This window comes from Xiphophorus maculatus, chromosome 22 (genome assembly GCF_002775205.1).
Source record: "Xiphophorus maculatus strain JP 163 A chromosome 22, X_maculatus-5.0-male, whole genome shotgun sequence".
Classification (NCBI taxonomy): domain Eukaryota; kingdom Metazoa; phylum Chordata; class Actinopteri; order Cyprinodontiformes; family Poeciliidae; genus Xiphophorus; species Xiphophorus maculatus.
The window spans coordinates 11,148,570-11,167,134 of NC_036464.1; the positions used below are offsets into that span (position 1 = coordinate 11,148,570).

Genomic DNA, 18,565 nt, shown 5'->3' on the forward strand with positions numbered 1-18,565 from the left:
AAACACACAAGTGTGTTTGAGCAAACACACTTTACTGAAAAAAAGCATTGGAAACAAATCCTTCTTGTTCGGGAACCGTAATACATATTCGAAAAGCGTTTTAAGCGTATGACAGTTCAATGTGTCTTCTGCGATAGTCCCGAGATTCATATCTGTACCTCACTCAGAGCATTTACAGTGATGAGAGAAAGAAATGTTGTGCCCATATCTGATCCGAGGTCGGCTGTCACTCTAATATGAGCAAAAATGAGAAACTTTGGGTCGCTTAGAGGCAAATTGTGGACAAACCATAACTGGTATCGACGAGCCGTCTTCACTTTCGAAGAGATCACAGACGTATCTACAAAATGAAATTTGAATGGCATTTCTAGGTGAATTTGTGACGACACAGCAAATCCTCAAAAATAGGGTATTTCTAGGATTTTTCCCATTGAGTTATAATGGGGTTTTTTTCGTAGTTTTTTGCGAATTATGTCGCCACGTTAAGCCCAAATCCCACCAAAAATAATAGCTCCAATGGCGTGAATTTTCTGCACGATTTGATACCTCATTTGTAGGTGTGCACCCAGCGGTACGAGCCGCATTAACGGTTACGGAAGAAAAATAAAGTTCTATAACTAGAAAATTTCGGAAGAAATTTAGCCGGGGCCTGCCAAGGCGCGCCCGTGGGGTTCGGGCCCGGCGTCGTCACGCCACAAATCGGCATCGACGCTAAAGAACGCCGCAACGTAATCAATGGCACGCGGAGAACCGCAAGAACGTTAAGCGAGGCGGACGTGCACCATTCAGTACGATTTAAAATTTTTGTCAAGGCTTTTATTTTGGAAGTTTTGTTAAACTTCATTTTAAAGTTCCGAACTAATCCCATGTGTAACAGTGCTTTGGATGAAAAAGTCATACAAAGCCAAAAACAGCAATTGCATGATGTAAAAATATTCAAGGCTTTTATTTTGAAATTTTCAGTATGCTCCATTTTAAAGTTCTGAACGAATCCCATGTGTAACAGTGCTTTGGATAAAAAAGTCACATAAAGCCAAAAAGCGCAATTACCTGATGTAAAAATATGCAAGGCTTTTATTTTGAAATTATTATTATGCTCCATTTTAAAGTTCCGAACTAATCCCATGTGTAACAGTGCTTTGGATGAAAAAGTCACATAAAGCCAAAAAGCGCAATTACCTGATGTAAAAATATTCAAGGCTTTTATTTTGAAATTATTATTATGCTCCATTTTAAAGTTCCGAACAAATCCCATGTGTAACAGTGCTTTGGATGAAAAAGTCATATACGGCCAAAAAAAGCAATTACATGATGTAAAAATATTCAAGGCTTTTATTTTGAAATTTTCAGTATGCTTAATTTTAAAGTTCCAAACTAATCCCATGTGTAACAGTTACTGAGTTCAATCAGTTATATACAGCCCATAGCAGCAGGTAGTTCTAAAGGCCAGTTCTCAGTCCTGATCTGTTTCAACTGAGGATAGATAGAACTACAGCGATGCGTATCTGTAGTCCAAATCAGCAGCCAATAGCCTCTTGAGTTCCGTTGCTATGGTAAATAATGGTCTCAGCAGGTGTGAGCTCTGAGCGCTGAGCTCTCAAACACACAATTGTGTGTTTGAGCAAACACATTTTACTGACAAAAAAGCATTGGAAACAAATCCTTCTTGTTCGGGAACCGTAATACATATTCGAAAAGCGTTTGCAGCGTATGACAGTTCAATGTGTCTTCTGCGATAGTCCCGAGATTCATATCTGTACCTCACTCAGAACATTTACAGCGATGAGAGAAAGAAATGTTGTGCCCAGATCTGAAATTCTATTCAAATACATGGGAGAGAGCCTCAGACAGCCTCAGAAAATCCTGTCGCATGACTTTGCTCTGAAGCACCGTGACAGAAAACCGTACGGTCTAGATAAATTTCGAAAACATTTTACCGGAGCAGACAGGCGTATCAATGTCAGGACCGATTTTGATACTAATCGTGCGATATTTGTGGGCGTGATGGCGATTTCAAAAATGATTTGGGTTGAAAAAGTTGTCTTCATCTCTCACTCTAAGCAGCCAGAAACGCACTCTAACTTGAGCAAAAATGAGAAACTTTGGGTCGCTTAGAGGCAAATTGTGGACAAACCGTAACTGGTATCGACGAGCCGTCTTCACTTTCGAAGAGATCACAGACGTATCTACAAAATGAAATTTGAATGGCATTTCTAGGTGAATTTGTGACGACACAGCAAATCCTCAAAAATAGGGTATTTCTAGGATTTTTCCCATTGAGTTATAATGGGGTTTTTTTCGCAGTTTTTTGCGAATTATGTCGCCACGTTAAGCCCAAATCCCACCAAAAATAATAGCTCCAATGGCGTGAATTTTCTGCACGTTTTGATACCTCATTTGTAGGTGTGCACCCAGCGGTACGAGCCGCATTAACGGTTACGGAAGAAAAATAAAGAATTATAACTAGAAAATTTCGGAAGAAATTTAGCCGGGGCCTGCCAAGGCGCGCCCGTGGGGTTCGGGCCCGGCGTCGTCACGCCACAAATCGGCATCGACGCTAAAGAACGCCGCAACGTAATCAATGGCACGCGGAGAACCGCAAGAACGTTAAGCGAGGCGGACGTGCACCATTCAGTACGATTTAAAATTTTTGTCAAGGCTTTTATTTTGGAAGTTTTGTTAAACTTCATTTTAAAGTTCCGAACTAATCCCATGTGTAACAGTGCTTTGGATGAAAAAGTCATACAAAGCCAAAAACAGCAATTGCATGATGTAAAAACTATTCAAGGCTTTTATTTTGAAATTTTCAGTATGCTCCATTTTAAAGTTCTGAACGAATCCCATGTGTAACAGTGCTTTGGATAAAAAAGTCACATAAAGCCAAAAAGCGCAATTACCTGATGTAAAAATATGCAAGGCTTTTATTTTGAAATTATTATTATGCTCCATTTTAAAGTTCCGAACTAATCCCATGTGTAACAGTGCTTTGGATGAAAAAGTCACATAAAGCCAAAAAGCGCAATTACCTGATGTAAAAATATTCAAGGCTTTTATTTTGAAATTATTATTATGCTCCATTTTAAAGTTCCGAACAAATCCCATGTGTAACAGTGCTTTGGATGAAAAAGTCATATACGGCCAAAAAGAGCAATTACATGACGTAAAAATATTCAAGGCTTTTATTTTGAAATTTTCAGTATGCTTCATTTCAGAGGGCCAAACTATTCCATTGTGTAACAGTGCTTTGGATAAAAAAGTCACATAAAGCCAAAAAGCGCAATTACCTGATGTAAAAATATTCAAGGCTTTTATTTTGAAATTATTATTATGCTCCATTTTAAAGTTCCGAACTAATCCCATGTGTAACATTGCTTTGGATGAAAAAGTCATATACGGCCAATAAGAGCAATTACGTCATGTAAAATATTCAAGGCTTTTATTTTGAAATTATTATTATGCTCCATTTTAAAGTTCCAAACTAATCCCATGTGTAACATTGCTTTGGATGAAAAAGTCATATACGGCCAAAAAGAGCAATTACGTCATGTAAAATATTCAAGGCTTTTATTTTGAAATTTTCAGTATGCTTAATTTTAAAGTTCCAAACTAATCCCATGTGTAACAGTTACTGAGTTCAATCAGTTATATACAGCCCATAGCAGCAGGTAGTTCTAAAGGCCAGTTCTCAGTCCTGATCTGTTTCAACTGAGGATAGATAGAACTACAGCGATGCGTATCTGTAGTCCAAATCAGCAGCCAATAGCCTCTTGAGTTCCGTTGCTATGGTAAATAATGGTCTCAGCAGGTGTGAGCTCTGAGCGCTGAGCTCTCAAACACACAATTGTGTGTTTGAGCAAACACATTTTACTGACAAAAAAGCATTGGAAACAAATCCTTCTTGTTCGGGAACCGTAATACATATTCGAAAAGCGTTTGCAGCGTATGACAGTTCAATGTGTCTTCTGCGATAGTCCCGAGATTCATATCTGTACCTCACTCAGAACATTTACAGCGATGAGAGAAAGAAATGTTGTGCCCAGATCTGAAATTCTATTCAAATACATGGGAGAGAGCCTCAGACAGCCTCAGAAAATCCTGTCGCATGACTTTGCTCTGAAGCACCGTGACAGAAAACCGTACGGTCTAGATAAATTTCGAAAACATTTTACCGGAGCAGACAGGCGTATCAATGTCAGGACCGATTTTGATACTAATCGTGCGATATTTGTGGGCGTGATGGCGATTTCAAAAATGATTTGGGTTGAAAAAGTTGTCTTCATCTCTCACTCTAAGCAGCCAGAAACGCACTCTAACTTGAGCAAAAATGAGAAACTTTGGGTCGCTTAGAGGCAAATTGTGGACAAACCGTAACTGGTATCGACGAGCCGTCTTCACTTTCGAAGAGATCACAGACGTATCTACAAAATGAAATTTGAATGGCATTTCTAGGTGAATTTGTGACGACACAGCAAATCCTCAAAAATAGGGTATTTCTAGGATTTTTCCCATTGAGTTATAATGGGGTTTTTTTCGCAGTTTTTTGCGAATTATGTCGCCACGTTAAGCCCAAATCCCACCAAAAATAATAGCTCCAATGGCGTGAATTTTCTGCACGTTTTGATACCTCATTTGTAGGTGTGCACCCAGCGGTACGAGCCGCATTAACGGTTACGGAAGAAAAATAAAGAATTATAACTAGAAAATTTCGGAAGAAATTTAGCCGGGGCCTGCCAAGGCGCGGCCGTGGGGTTCGGGCCCGGCGTCGTCGCGCCACAAATCGGCGTCGACGCCAAAGAACGCCGCGACGTAAGCAGTGGCACGCGGAGAACCGCAAGAACGTTAAGCGAGGCGGACGTGCACCATTCAGTACGATTTAAAATTTTTGTCAAGGCTTTTATTTTGGAAGTTTTGTTAAACTTCATTTTAAAGTTCCGAACTAATCCCATGTGTAACAGTGCTTTGGATGAAAAAGTCATACAAAGCCAAAAACAGCAATTGCATGATGTAAAAATATTCAAGGCTTTTATTTTGAAATTTTCAGTATGCTCCATTTTAAAGTTCTGAACGAATCCCATGTGTAACAGTGCTTTGGATAAAAAAGTCATATACGGCCAAAAAGAGCAATTACATGACGTAAAAATATTCAAGGCTTTTATTTTGAAATTTTCAGTATGCTTCATTTCAGAGGGCCAAACTATTCCATTGTGTAACAGTGCTTTGGATAAAAAAGTCACATAAAGCCAAAAAGCGCAATTACCTGATGTAAAAATATGCAAGGCTTTTATTTTGAAATTATTATTATGCTCCATTTTAAAGTTCCGAACTAATCCCATGTGTAACAGTGCTTTGGATGAAAAAGTCACATAAAGCCAAAAAGCGCAATTACCTGATGTAAAAATATTCAAGGCTTTTATTTTGAAATTATTATTATGCTCCATTTTAAAGTTCCGAACAAATCCCATGTGTAACAGTGCTTTGGATGAAAAAGTCATATACGGCCAAAAAGAGCAATTACATGACGTAAAAATATTCAAGGCTTTTATTTTGAAATTTTCAGTATGCTTCATTTCAGAGGGCCAAACTATTCCATTGTGTAACAGTGCTTTGGATAAAAAAGTCACATAAAGCCAAAAAGCGCAATTACGTCATGTAAAATATTCAAGGCTTTTATTTTGAAATTATTATTATGCTCCATTTTAAAGTTCCAAACTAATCCCATGTGTAACATTGCTTTGGATGAAAAAGTCATATACGGCCAATAAGAGCAATTACGTCATGTAAAATATTCAAGGCTTTTATTTTGAAATTATTATTATGCTCCATTTTAAAGTTCCAAACTAATCCCATGTGTAACATTGCTTTGGATGAAAAAGTCATATACGGCCAAAAAGAGCAATTACGTCATGTAAAATATTCAAGGCTTTTATTTTGAAATTTTCAGTATGCTTAATTTTAAAGTTCCAAACTAATCCCATGTGTAACAGTTACTGAGTTCAATCAGTTATATACAGCCCATAGCAGCAGGTAGTTCTAAAGGCCAGTTCTCAGTCCTGATCTGTTTCAACTGAGGATAGATAGAACTACAGCGATGCGTATCTGTAGTCCAAATCAGCAGCCAATAGCCTCTTGAGTTCCGTTGCTATGGTAAATAATGGTCTCAGCAGGTGTGAGCTCTGAGCGCTGAGCTCTCAAACACACAATTGTGTGTTTGAGCAAACACATTTTACTGACAAAAAAGCATTGGAAACAAATCCTTCTTGTTCGGGAACCGTAATACATATTCGAAAAGCGTTTGCAGCGTATGACAGTTCAATGTGTCTTCTGCGATAGTCCCGAGATTCATATCTGTACCTCACTCAGAACATTTACAGCGATGAGAGAAAGAAATGTTGTGCCCAGATCTGAAATTCTATTCAAATACATGGGAGAGAGCCTCAGACAGCCTCAGAAAATCCTGTCGCATGACTTTGCTCTGAAGCACCGTGACAGAAAACCGTACGGTCTAGATAAATTTCGAAAACATTTTACCGGAGCAGACAGGCGTATCAATGTCAGGACCGATTTTGATACTAATCGTGCGATATTTGTGGGCGTGATGGCGATTTCAAAAATGATTTGGGTTGAAAAAGTTGTCTTCATCTCTCACTCTAAGCAGCCAGAAACGCACTCTAACTTGAGCAAAAATGAGAAACTTTGGGTCGCTTAGAGGCAAATTGTGGACAAACCGTAACTGGTATCGACGAGCCGTCTTCACTTTCGAAGAGATCACAGACGTATCTACAAAATGAAATTTGAATGGCATTTCTAGGTGAATTTGTGACGACACAGCAAATCCTCAAAAATAGGGTATTTCTAGGATTTTTCCCATTGAGTTATAATGGGGTTTTTTTCGCAGTTTTTTGCGAATTATGTCGCCACGTTAAGCCCAAATCCCACCAAAAATAATAGCTCCAATGGCGTGAATTTTCTGCACGTTTTGATACCTCATTTGTAGGTGTGCACCCAGCGGTACGAGCCGCATTAACGGTTACGGAAGAAAAATAAAGAATTATAATAATATTAAAGAGACGCTTGTTGGGTGTAGAGTAATAGGTTCCTGCCATTGCTTTGCATGGCAGGCCCCAATAATATTAACTAGAAAATTTCGGAAGAAATTTAGCCGGGGCCTGCCAAGGCGCGCCCGTGGGGTTCGGGCCCGGCGTCGTCACGCCACAAATCGGCATCGACGCTAAAGAACGCCGCGACGTAATCAATGGCACGCGGAGAACCGCAAGAACGTTAAGCGAGGCGGACGTGCACCATTCAGTACGATTTAAAATTTTTGTCAAGGCTTTTATTTTGGAAGTTTTGTTAAACTTCATTTTAAAGTTCCGAACTAATCCCATGTGTAACAGTGCTTTGGATGAAAAAGTCATACAAAGCCAAAAACAGCAATTGCATGATGTAAAAATATTCAAGGCTTTTATTTTGAAATTTTCAGTATGCTCCATTTTAAAGTTCTGAACGAATCCCATGTGTAACAGTGCTTTGGATAAAAAAGTCACATAAAGCCAAAAAGCGCAATTACCTGATGTAAAAATATGCAAGGCTTTTATTTTGAAATTATTATTATGCTCCATTTTAAAGTTCCGAACTAATCCCATGTGTAACAGTGCTTTGGATGAAAAAGTCACATAAAGCCAAAAAGCGCAATTACCTGATGTAAAAATATTCAAGGCTTTTATTTTGAAATTATTATTATGCTCCATTTTAAAGTTCCGAACAAATCCCATGTGTAACAGTGCTTTGGATGAAAAAGTCATATACGGCCAAAAAGAGCAATTACATGACGTAAAAATATTCAAGGCTTTTATTTTGAAATTTTCAGTATGCTTCATTTCAGAGGGCCAAACTATTCCATTGTGTAACAGTGCTTTGGATAAAAAAGTCACATAAAGCCAAAAAGCGCAATTACCTGATGTAAAAATATTCAAGGCTTTTATTTTGAAATTATTATTATGCTCCATTTTAAAGTTCCGAACTAATCCCATGTGTAACATTGCTTTGGATGAAAAAGTCATATACGGCCAATAAGAGCAATTACGTCATGTAAAATATTCAAGGCTTTTATTTTGAAATTATTATTATGCTCCATTTTAAAGTTCCAAACTAATCCCATGTGTAACATTGCTTTGGATGAAAAAGTCATATACGGCCAAAAAGAGCAATTACGTCATGTAAAATATTCAAGGCTTTTATTTTGAAATTTTCAGTATGCTTAATTTTAAAGTTCCAAACTAATCCCATGTGTAACAGTTACTGAGTTCAATCAGTTATATACAGCCCATAGCAGCAGGTAGTTCTAAAGGCCAGTTCTCAGTCCTGATCTGTTTCAACTGAGGATAGATAGAACTACAGCGATGCGTATCTGTAGTCCAAATCAGCAGCCAATAGCCTCTTGAGTTCCGTTGCTATGGTAAATAATGGTCTCAGCAGGTGTGAGCTCTGAGCGCTGAGCTCTCAAACACACAATTGTGTGTTTGAGCAAACACATTTTACTGACAAAAAAGCATTGGAAACAAATCCTTCTTGTTCGGGAACCGTAATACATATTCGAAAAGCGTTTGCAGCGTATGACAGTTCAATGTGTCTTCTGCGATAGTCCCGAGATTCATATCTGTACCTCACTCAGAACATTTACAGCGATGAGAGAAAGAAATGTTGTGCCCAGATCTTAAATTCTATTCAAATACATGGGAGAGAGCCTCAGACAGCCTCAGAAAATCCTGTCGCATGACTTTGCTCTGAAGCACCGTGACAGAAAACCGTACGGTCTAGATAAATTTCGAAAACATTTTACCGGAGCAGACAGGCGTATCAATGTCAGGACCGATTTTGATACTAATCGTGCGATATTTGTGGGCGTGATGGCGATTTCAAAAATGATTTGGGTTGAAAAAGTTGTCTTCATCTCTCACTCTAAGCAGCCAGAAACGCACTCTAACTTGAGCAAAAATGAGAAACTTTGGGTCGCTTAGAGGCAAATTGTGGACAAACCGTAACTGGTATCGACGAGCCGTCTTCACTTTCGAAGAGATCACAGACGTATCTACAAAATGAAATTTGAATGGCATTTCTAGGTGAATTTGTGACGACACAGCAAATCCTCAAAAATAGGGTATTTCTAGGATTTTTCCCATTGAGTTATAATGGGGTTTTTTTCGCAGTTTTTTGCGAATTATGTCGCCACGTTAAGCCCAAATCCCACCAAAAATAATAGCTCCAATGGCGTGAATTTTCTGCACGTTTTGATACCTCATTTGTAGGTGTGCACCCAGCGGTACGAGCCGCATTAACGGTTACGGAAGAAAAATAAAGAATTATAATAATATTAAAGAGACGCTTGTTGGGTGTAGAGTAATAGGTTCCTGCCATTGCTTTGCATGGCAGGCCCCAATTAAAGAGACGCTTGTTGGGTGTAGAGTAATAGGTTCCTGCCATTGCTTTGCATGGCAGGCCCCAATAATATTAAAGAGACGCTTGTTGGGTGTAGAGTAATAGGTTCCTGCCATTGCTTTGCATGGCAGGCCCCAATAATATTAAAGAGACGCTTGTTGGGTGTAGAGTAATAGGTTCCTGCCATTGCTTTGCATGGCAGGCCCCAATAATAACTAGAAAAACAAAATTTCTGAAGAAATTTAGCCGGGGCCTGCCAAGGCGCGCCCGTCTGGTTTGTGCCCGGCGTCGTCACGCTACAAATTGGCATCGACGCTAAAGGATGCTGCAATGTAATCAAGTTCAGATTTCTTTAGCCGAAATCTCTTTGCTTCCTTGTCTTTCGTTAGGCGATGAAATACGTTCATGTTTGGTTCGGTTCAGTTCTACTCTAGTGGGCAGACTGTACCGCAGCTGCTGCGCTACAGATATTTCTCCGCTGATTTTCAGTAAAACTCTACAACGGAGAACCTGGAGGTTCTGGTTCGGATGAACAAAATAAACCCAGATATTTTATGTTTTATTATTTGAAATTATTGATAGGCCAAGCATAATGAAAAAAAACTCAGATCATGAAGTTATTTTATGTAATTCAAACAAAAATTATAATTTACATCATACCAAGCTAATATTATGTAGTTCTGCTGTTTTTCACTGTCGGCACAAGACGGCAGCTGAGAGTATCTGTATCCGAAGCAACTGATTCAGTGAAGTAGCTTAATATGCTAGTTCCGGTTATTTGTGGCAATTTCTGCAAGTCACAATAGCTCTAGGTTGAGGTAAAACAAAATTGCCTTATTTCAGCTGATCAGATTGATGTTAACAGAGATTTTGTAGCCTAACAGGTTTCACGAAAGCCAGTTAGCAAAGTGCTAACATGTGAACAAATTGTGGTTCCATCAAGCTAGCAGCTACGCTATCAGAGCCACAACAAAATATCCCACAGCAGTCAAACTTTTAAAATCGATCACATTTCTTAAAGAACACATTACATTTAACAACTGTAAGCAGTTCTAATAATACTTACCTTAACCAAGCAGTCGGAAGCAGAAAGCTCTTCTTCTTCTTTTTGTTTTTAATGGCGGTTGGCAAGCAACTTAATGGTGTGCATTACCGCCACCTACTGGTATGGAGTGTGGATCAGGGCGCAACTTAAAAAAAAAACAACACTAAATCCTTTCTATCAGTTTAGTTTTCTTAAGAAATTTTATGAAATAACATAAATATTCATGGGGCGTGCTGTGGTGGCGCAGGGGGTTAGCACGCCCCACGTTTCAGTTAACCGCTCCCCAATCTAAAGTCTTACATATAATCCTGTTACCTTCAAAAATGTAATAACCGCTTTATTTATTTTGTGTTTAATTAATATCTTATTAAGTTTAAATGTCTCTATATCATATTTCCTAATTTATTGTACTTGCTTTATATTTTCCACAATTAATTATTACATGTTCTACTGTTTCCATATCCATACCACACTCACATCTACCTGTTGGATGTTTACCAATCAAATTTAAAGTTTTGTTTAATCCAGTATATCCAAGGCACAATCTTTCTTTTTTTTCATACTTGCTCTTTTCGCTTTTCAGACTTACAATACTTCATTTGAGCCAGCTGGGGGAGACAATTCTCTGTTTTAGCCAGTAGGGTATTAGGGCGTTTGTAGGAGTTTTCCCATTGAATTATAATGGGGTTTTTTTCGTAGTTTTTTGCGAATTATGTCGCCATGTTCATCCCGAATCCCACCAAAAGTAATAGCTGGAATGGCGTGAATTTTCTGCAGGTTTTGATACCTCTTTTGTAGGTGTGCACGCAGCGGTATGAGCCGCATTAACGGTTACGGATGAAAAATAAAGAATTATAATAATAACTAGAAAATTTCGGAAGAAATTTAGCCGGGGCCTGCCGAGGCGCGCCCGGGGGGCATGGGCCCGGCGTCGTCACGCCAGAAATCGGCGTCGACGCCAAAGGACGCCGCGACGCGATCAGCGGCACGCGGAGAACCGCAAGAACGTCGAGCGAGGCGGACGCGCACCGTTCGGTACGATTTAAAATGTTGTCGAGGCTTTTATTTTGGAAGTTTTGTTAAACTTCATTTCAAAGGGCCAAACTAATCCCATGCGTAATAGTCCTTGGGTTAAAATAGTTATATAATGCTCAAAACGCAAGTAGCTGATGTAAAAATATTCAAGGCTTTTATTTTGAAATTTTCAGTATGCTTCATTTTAAAGTTCTGAACTAATACCACGTGTAAGAGTGCTTTGGATGAAAAAGTCAAATAAAGCCAAAAAGAGCAATTACGTCATGTAAAAATCTTCAAGGCTTTTATTTTGAAATTTTCAGTATGCTTCATTTCAAAGGGACAAACTAATTCCATGTGTAACAGTGCTTTGGATGAAAAAGTCAAATAAAGCCAAAAAGAGCAATTACGTCATGTAAAAATATTCAAGGCTTTTATTTTGAAATTTTCAGTATGCTTCATTTTAAAGTTCCGAACTAATACCACGTGTAACAGTGCTTTGGATGAAAAAGTCAAATAAAGCCAAAAAGAGCAATTACGTCATGTAAAAATATTCAAGGCTTTTATTTTGACATTTTCAGTATGCTTCATTTCAAAGGGCCAAACTAATACCATGTGTAACAGTGCTTTGGATGAAAAAGTCACATAAAGCCAAAAACAGCAATTACCTGATTTAAAAATATTCAAGGCTTTTATTTTGAAATTTTCATTACGCTTCATTTTAAAGTTCTGAACTAATACCATGTGTAACAGTGCTTTGGATGAAAAAGTCAAATAAAGCCAAAAAAGAGCAATTACATGATGTAACAATATTCAAGGCTTTTATTTTGAAATTTTCAGTATGCTTCATTTCAATGGGCCAACCTAATCCCATGAATAACAGTCATTGGATAAAATCAGTTATATAATGCTCAAAACACAAGTAGTTGATGTAACAATATTCAAGGCTTTTAATTTGAAATTATTATTATGCTCCATTTTAAAGTTCCGAACTAATCCCATGTGTAACAGTGCTTTGGATGAAAAAGTCATATACGGCCAAAAAGAGCAATTACATGATGTAAAAATATTCAAGGCTTTTATTTTGAAATTTTCAGTATGCTTCATTTTAAAGGGCCAAACTAATCCCATGTGTAATAGTCATTGGGTTAAATCAGTTATATAATGCTCAAAACAAAAGTAGTTGATGTAAAAATATTCAAGGCTTTTATTTTGAAATTATTATTATGCTCCATTTGAAAGTTCCGAACTAATCCCATGTGTAACAGTGCTTTGGATGAAAAAGTCATATACGGCCAAAAAGAGCAATTACGTCATGTAAAATATTCAAGGCTTTTATTTTGAAATTTTCAGTATGCTTAATTTTAAAGTTCCAAACTAATCCCATGTGTAACAGTTACTGAGTTAAATCAGTTATATACAGCCCATAGCAGTTCTAAAGGCCAGTTCAGTCCTCCTCTGTTTCAACTGAGTATTCCACTATAGATAGAACTACAGTGATGCGTATTCGTAGTCCTAACCAGCAGCCAATAGCCTCTTGAGATCCGTTGCTATGGCAAATAATGGTCTCAGCAGGTGTGAGCTCTGAGCTCTGAGCGCTCAAACACACAAGTGTGTTTGAGCAAACACACTTTACTGAAAAAAAGCATTGGAAACAAATCCTTCTTGTTCGGGAACCGTAATACATATTCGAAAAGCGTTTTAAGCGTATGACAGTTCAATGTGTCTTCTGCGATAGTCCCGAGATTCATATCTGTACCTCACTCAGAGCATTTACAGTGATGAGAGAAAGAAATGTTGTGCCCAGATATGAACCGAGGTCTGCTGTCACTCTAATTTGAAGAAAAATGAGAAACTTTGGGTCGCTTAGAGGCAAATTGTGGACAAACCGTAACTGGTATCGACGAGCCGTCTTCACTTTCGAAGAGATCACAGACGTATCTACAAAATGAAATTTGAATGGCATTTCTAGGTGAATTTGTGACGACACAGAAAATCCTCAAAAATAGGGTAAAATAGGGTATTTCTAGGATTTTTCCCATTGACTTATAATGGGATTTTTTTCGTAGTTTTTTGCGAATTATGTCGCCACGTTAAGCCCAAATCCCACCAAAAGTAATAGCAATCATGGCGTGAATTTTCTGCACGTTTTGATACCTCATTTGTAGGTGTGCACCCAGCGGTATGAGCCGCATTAACGGTTACGGAAGAAAAATAAATAAAGAGACACTTCTCTCCGACAATAGTAATAGGTTCCTGCCATTTGCATGGCAGGCCCCAATAATAATAATACTAGAAAATTTCGGAAGAAATTTAGCCGGGGCCTGCCAAGGCGCGGCCGTGGGGTTCGGGCCCGGCGTCGTCGCGCCACAAATCGGCGTCGACGCCAAAGAACGCCGCGACGTAAGCAGTGGCACGCGGAGAACCGCAAGAACGTTAAGCGAGGCGGACGTGCACCGTTCGGTACGATTTAAAATGTTGTCGAGGCTTTTATTTTGGAAGTTTTGTTAAACTTCATTTCAAAGGGCCAAACTAATCCCATGCGTAATAGTCCTTGGGTTAAAATAGTTATATAATGCTCAAAACACAAGTAGCTGATGTAAAAATATTCAAGGCTTTTATTTTGAAATTTTCAGTATGCTTCATTTCAAAGGGCCAAACTAATCCCATGTGTAACAGTGCTTTGGATGAAAAAGTCATATAAAGCCAAAAACAGCAATTACCTGATGTAAAAATATTCAAGGCTTTTATTTTGAAATTATTATTATTCTCCATTTTAAAGTTCCAAAGTAATCCCATGTGTAACAGTGCTTTGGATGAAAATGTCAAATAAAGCCAAAAACAGCAATTACCTGATGTAAAAATATTCAAGGCTTTTATTTTGAAATTATTATTCTCCATTTTAAAGTTCCAAACTAATCCCATGTGTAACATTGCTTTGGATGAAAAAGTCATATACGGCCAAAAAAAGCAATTACCTGATGTAAAAATATTCAAGGCTTTTATTTTGAAATTATTATTATTCTCCATTTTAAAGTTCCAAAGTAATCCCATGTGTAACAGTGATTTGGATGAAAACGTCAAATAAAGCCAAAAACAGCAATTACCTGATGTAAAAATATTCAAGGCTTTTATTTTGAAATTATTATTCTCCATTTTAAAGTTCCAAACTAATCCCATGTGTAACATTGCTTTGGATGAAAAAGTCATTTACGGCCAAAAAAAGCAATTACCTGATGTGAAAATATTCAAGGCTTTTATTTTGAAATTATTATTCTCCATTTTAAAGTTCCAAAGTAATCCCATGTGTAACAGTGCTTTGGATGAAAACGTCAAATAAAGCCAAAAACAGCAATTACCTGATGTAAAAATATTCAAGGCTTTTATTTTGAAATTATTATTATGCTCCATTTTAAAGTTCCAAACTAATCCCATGTGTAACAGTTACTGAGTTAAATCAGTTATATACAGCCCATAGCAGCAGTAGTTCTAAAGGCCAGTTCTCAGTCCTGATCTGTTTCAACTGAGGATAGATAGAACTACAGTGATGCGTATTCGTAGTCCTAACCAGCAGCCAATAGCCTCTTGAGTTCCGTTGCTATGGCAAATAATGGTCTCAGCAGGTGTGAGCTCTGAGCTGTGAGCTCTCAAACACACAAGTGTGTTTGAGCAAACACACTTTACTGAAAAAAAGCATTGGAAACAAATCCTTCTTGTTCGGGAACCGTAATACATATTCGAAAAGCGTTTCGAGCGTATGACAGTTCAATGTGTCTTCTGCGATAGTCCCGAGATTCATATCTGTACCTCACTCAGAGCATTTACAGCGATGAGAGAAAGAAATGTTGTGCCCAGATATGAACCGAGATGGGCTGTCACTGTAATTTCAGCAAAAATGAGAAAGTTTGGGTCGCTTAGAGGCAAATTGTGGACAAACCGTAACTGGTATCGACGAGCCGTCTTCACTTTCGAAGAGATCACAGACGTATCTACAAAATGAAATTTGAATGGCATTTCTAGGTGAATTTGTGACGACACAGCAAATCCTCAAAAATAGGGTATTTCTAGGATTTTTCCCATTGAGTTATAATGGGGTTTTTTTCGTAGTTTTTTGCGAATTATGTCGCCACGTTAAGCCCAAATCCCACCAAAAATAATAGCTCCAATGGCGTGAATTTTCTGCACGTTTTGATACCTCATTTGTAGGTGTGCACCCAGCGGTATGAGCCGCATTAACGGTTACGGAAGAAAAATAAAGTTCTATAATAATATTAATAATATTAAAGAGACGCTTCTCTCCGACAATAGTAATAGGTTCCTGCCATTGCTTTGCATGGCAGGCCCCAATTAAAGAGACGCTTCTCTCCGACAATAGTAATAGGTTCCTGCCATTGCTTTGCATGGCAGGCCCCAATAATAAAGAAACTTTTCTTGGGAGAATAGCAATAGGTTCCTGCCATTGCTTTGCATGGCAGGCCCCAATTAAAGTAAGTGAGACAATACATGTCAATGTTATCTATAAAATCTAATGAGAACATGCAACTTCTGATATTAAATAAATCTGGACAACTCAGTGTATCTCATCCGATGAACATTAGAAAATGGCTACTCTTCATTTTGAAGAAGCTTTTCCACATTTGATACTTTCTGTGTGATGGTTAAATTGAGAGTGAAACTCAAAAGAGCTTTCTGATGCCATTAGAGGTAAGCCTCCAAAAATGCTAATTTGACATGAACACTAAGACTTGGAAATAATGAAGAGAGGAGTCTAAGCCTTAATTATTTGGAAATGGTTGGAAACAACCAAATGACACATTCCAAGATAAAGAGGTCATACCTACTGTGAAGAACAGAGCTGAAAGTATCATTGTTTGGAGATGCTTTACTTTACCTGACTACTTCACAGCTATAAACTCTACAGTGGATCAGAAGGTGTTTGAGGAAAAAAATGTGTGAGATCATCTGTAAAAACAAAAACTGTGCCGAAGCAGAACTTGACTCTGCAATGTGACAATGACGCAAAACAAACCAGTAAATCCACCAACGACTGGCTGAGAGTTCATAAATGGCATGGTATGAAAGACACTCCTCAATCATCAGCTGAAATGAGGATTAGAGTAAACTTTCTTGAAATGGCTACAAGAATCAGCTCATCTAATTTCTTTTTTCTTGTGTAGTGAGCAAAACAAATAAAATATTTTTGTTGCCAAACCACTTTCATTTTCAAAGATGGACAACAAAAGACTAGGAATCTTTTTTTTTACAGAGTCTAAATTCCTAATTGTTTCTCATCTCTGTGTGAACTGTTATTGTTTCATGCATGCATAGAAAATTTTGTAAACAATCAATATGTTTTCCAAACTTCAGATAAACCGGAGTTTCCAACAGTGTTCATCAGGTAATGGGGAAAGGGTTTGTATGTCGAGTGTGGTTGTTGTAAGAACAAAACTGCTGTTTCTGCTTGTCAGCTTGCCCATGCACAATGCCCCAGCTGCATTGTGAAAGGCCTTGTGCGTCAGTCCAAGGATCTTATGCTGAGTGCCAAGTGCTAAATTGTGGAAAATGAGCCTGCGGCACTTATTCACAATCACAGCCACATTGCTGAAGACACGCTTCCTAATGCCCACAGCGCACATGTTGTTTCTGCATTCTGCCTCTTTTCACTGTGGAGACTTTATTGTGAACTCAATACTAACTATAGTTGTCTCTCAAATCTTCTTGCAGATAATTGAGTTGCATGACAGACAGAAGATGGACGAAGGCAAGAAGCTTTCCAGTTGAACCCTGTCATCAGTGAATCCATCTGGACATAAATAAGACTTTGCATACAGGCGATCTTACATTGACAGAAAATGACATCATGGCAGATTTCAGTTTAAAAGTCCTATGCAATTTTTCCATTCATGGGAAGAAACTGAACATAGTAAACATGCTTAAAAAGCCTCTGCAGAATATAAAAAAGTACCTATTTTACATCTTTATCTTTATTGTGTGACCACTTGATGGAGAATCACTTACAAGGGAATCAATTATTTGTGATTCCCTGCATTTACCTTCTCGCTTTGACATGTAAGTGATTTCTATTGACAGATATTCTTTTGTTTTTACTCAGCTGTTGGTCAGTCATCCGTCAGAGCTCTGTCTGACAAAACATAAACCAACCAGCTAATTAAAACCATAATCAACACTATTTCTCCTCATTCTTCTTATGATGAATGTGATTTAAAATGGGAAACTACAGTGATTGATTTCAACAATGCGAAAGATGTTTATACTAAGTCTGTACTATAATTTCTTTTGTAAATTATTTAGGCTCAGCCTGTTTTTTTTGCATTTGTGCTAGTTTGTAAATAGTTTTATTTATTTGTTTACACTGATATATAGTTCAATATCACAAACAAGATGGCATACCACAAATATCTGAAGATTTTTAAGTGTCCGTCAGTTCTGTCAAAGATACTGTTTTTGAAAGTTGCTTAAAAATGATCATTTTCATACTTTGGTGACAAGGTATATTAATTGTGATTGTTCAGTTTAAGACATCAAAGTGATATGTATGTTTATCTTTGTCTATATGAGTTTAATCATCAAAACTGGCTGCTACAGTTTTTTTCTGAAGTGCCTGTTCCCCAGTAAGTCTGGTGTTGCCTAACAAATCACTTATATGCACCTGACAATCTGAGGGTCATTACATTTTGTGTTTAAGTCTTAAAAATTAAAGATTGTAAAGACGTTTTGTTGCAAGCAGTTTTCCACTCCTATGTTGTTTTTTAGCGTCATCATTGGATATGTGGACCTTGACAGTGTTGACTGAAATGATTCCGTTTGAAGGTCTCAAAAGACAAAGTGTGACTGTACAGTGTGGCTTGGGATCATGATAGTGTCTCAGTTGATTGGCATTAATCTGTATATTGCTTATGTTCTTCCATGCTTGCTTTCCATCTTCTTCTTTTACTTGAGATTTGCAATGCACAAAGTGTAAATGTTTTTTTTGTTATTGTTATTTCTGTGTTGTTACATAGACATTTTTACAAATTTTCATTGTTCTGTTTACAAATAAACCATTTTATA

General features: G+C 37.8%; 1 protein-coding gene across 2 annotated transcripts in view; it reads left to right on the forward strand.

The window, feature by feature from the left end:
* The window catches only part of thbs2 (thrombospondin 2), a 38,340-nt gene extending 20,102 nt beyond the window's left edge, over window positions 1-18,238 (forward strand). Inside the window, exons 22-23 of one of the 2 annotated variants that reach the window (XM_023327722.1) lie at window positions 16,862-16,892; window positions 17,219-18,238. In XM_023327722.1, the coding sequence (XP_023183490.1) occupies window positions 16,862-16,892; window positions 17,219-17,222 (35 nt within the window). In that variant the 3' untranslated portion in view covers window positions 17,223-18,238. The remainder of the gene's footprint in view (window positions 1-16,861; window positions 16,893-17,218) is intronic. The other variant, XM_023327723.1, reaches the window with a different exon arrangement.
* The last annotated feature ends 327 nt before the right edge of the window (window positions 18,239-18,565 follow it).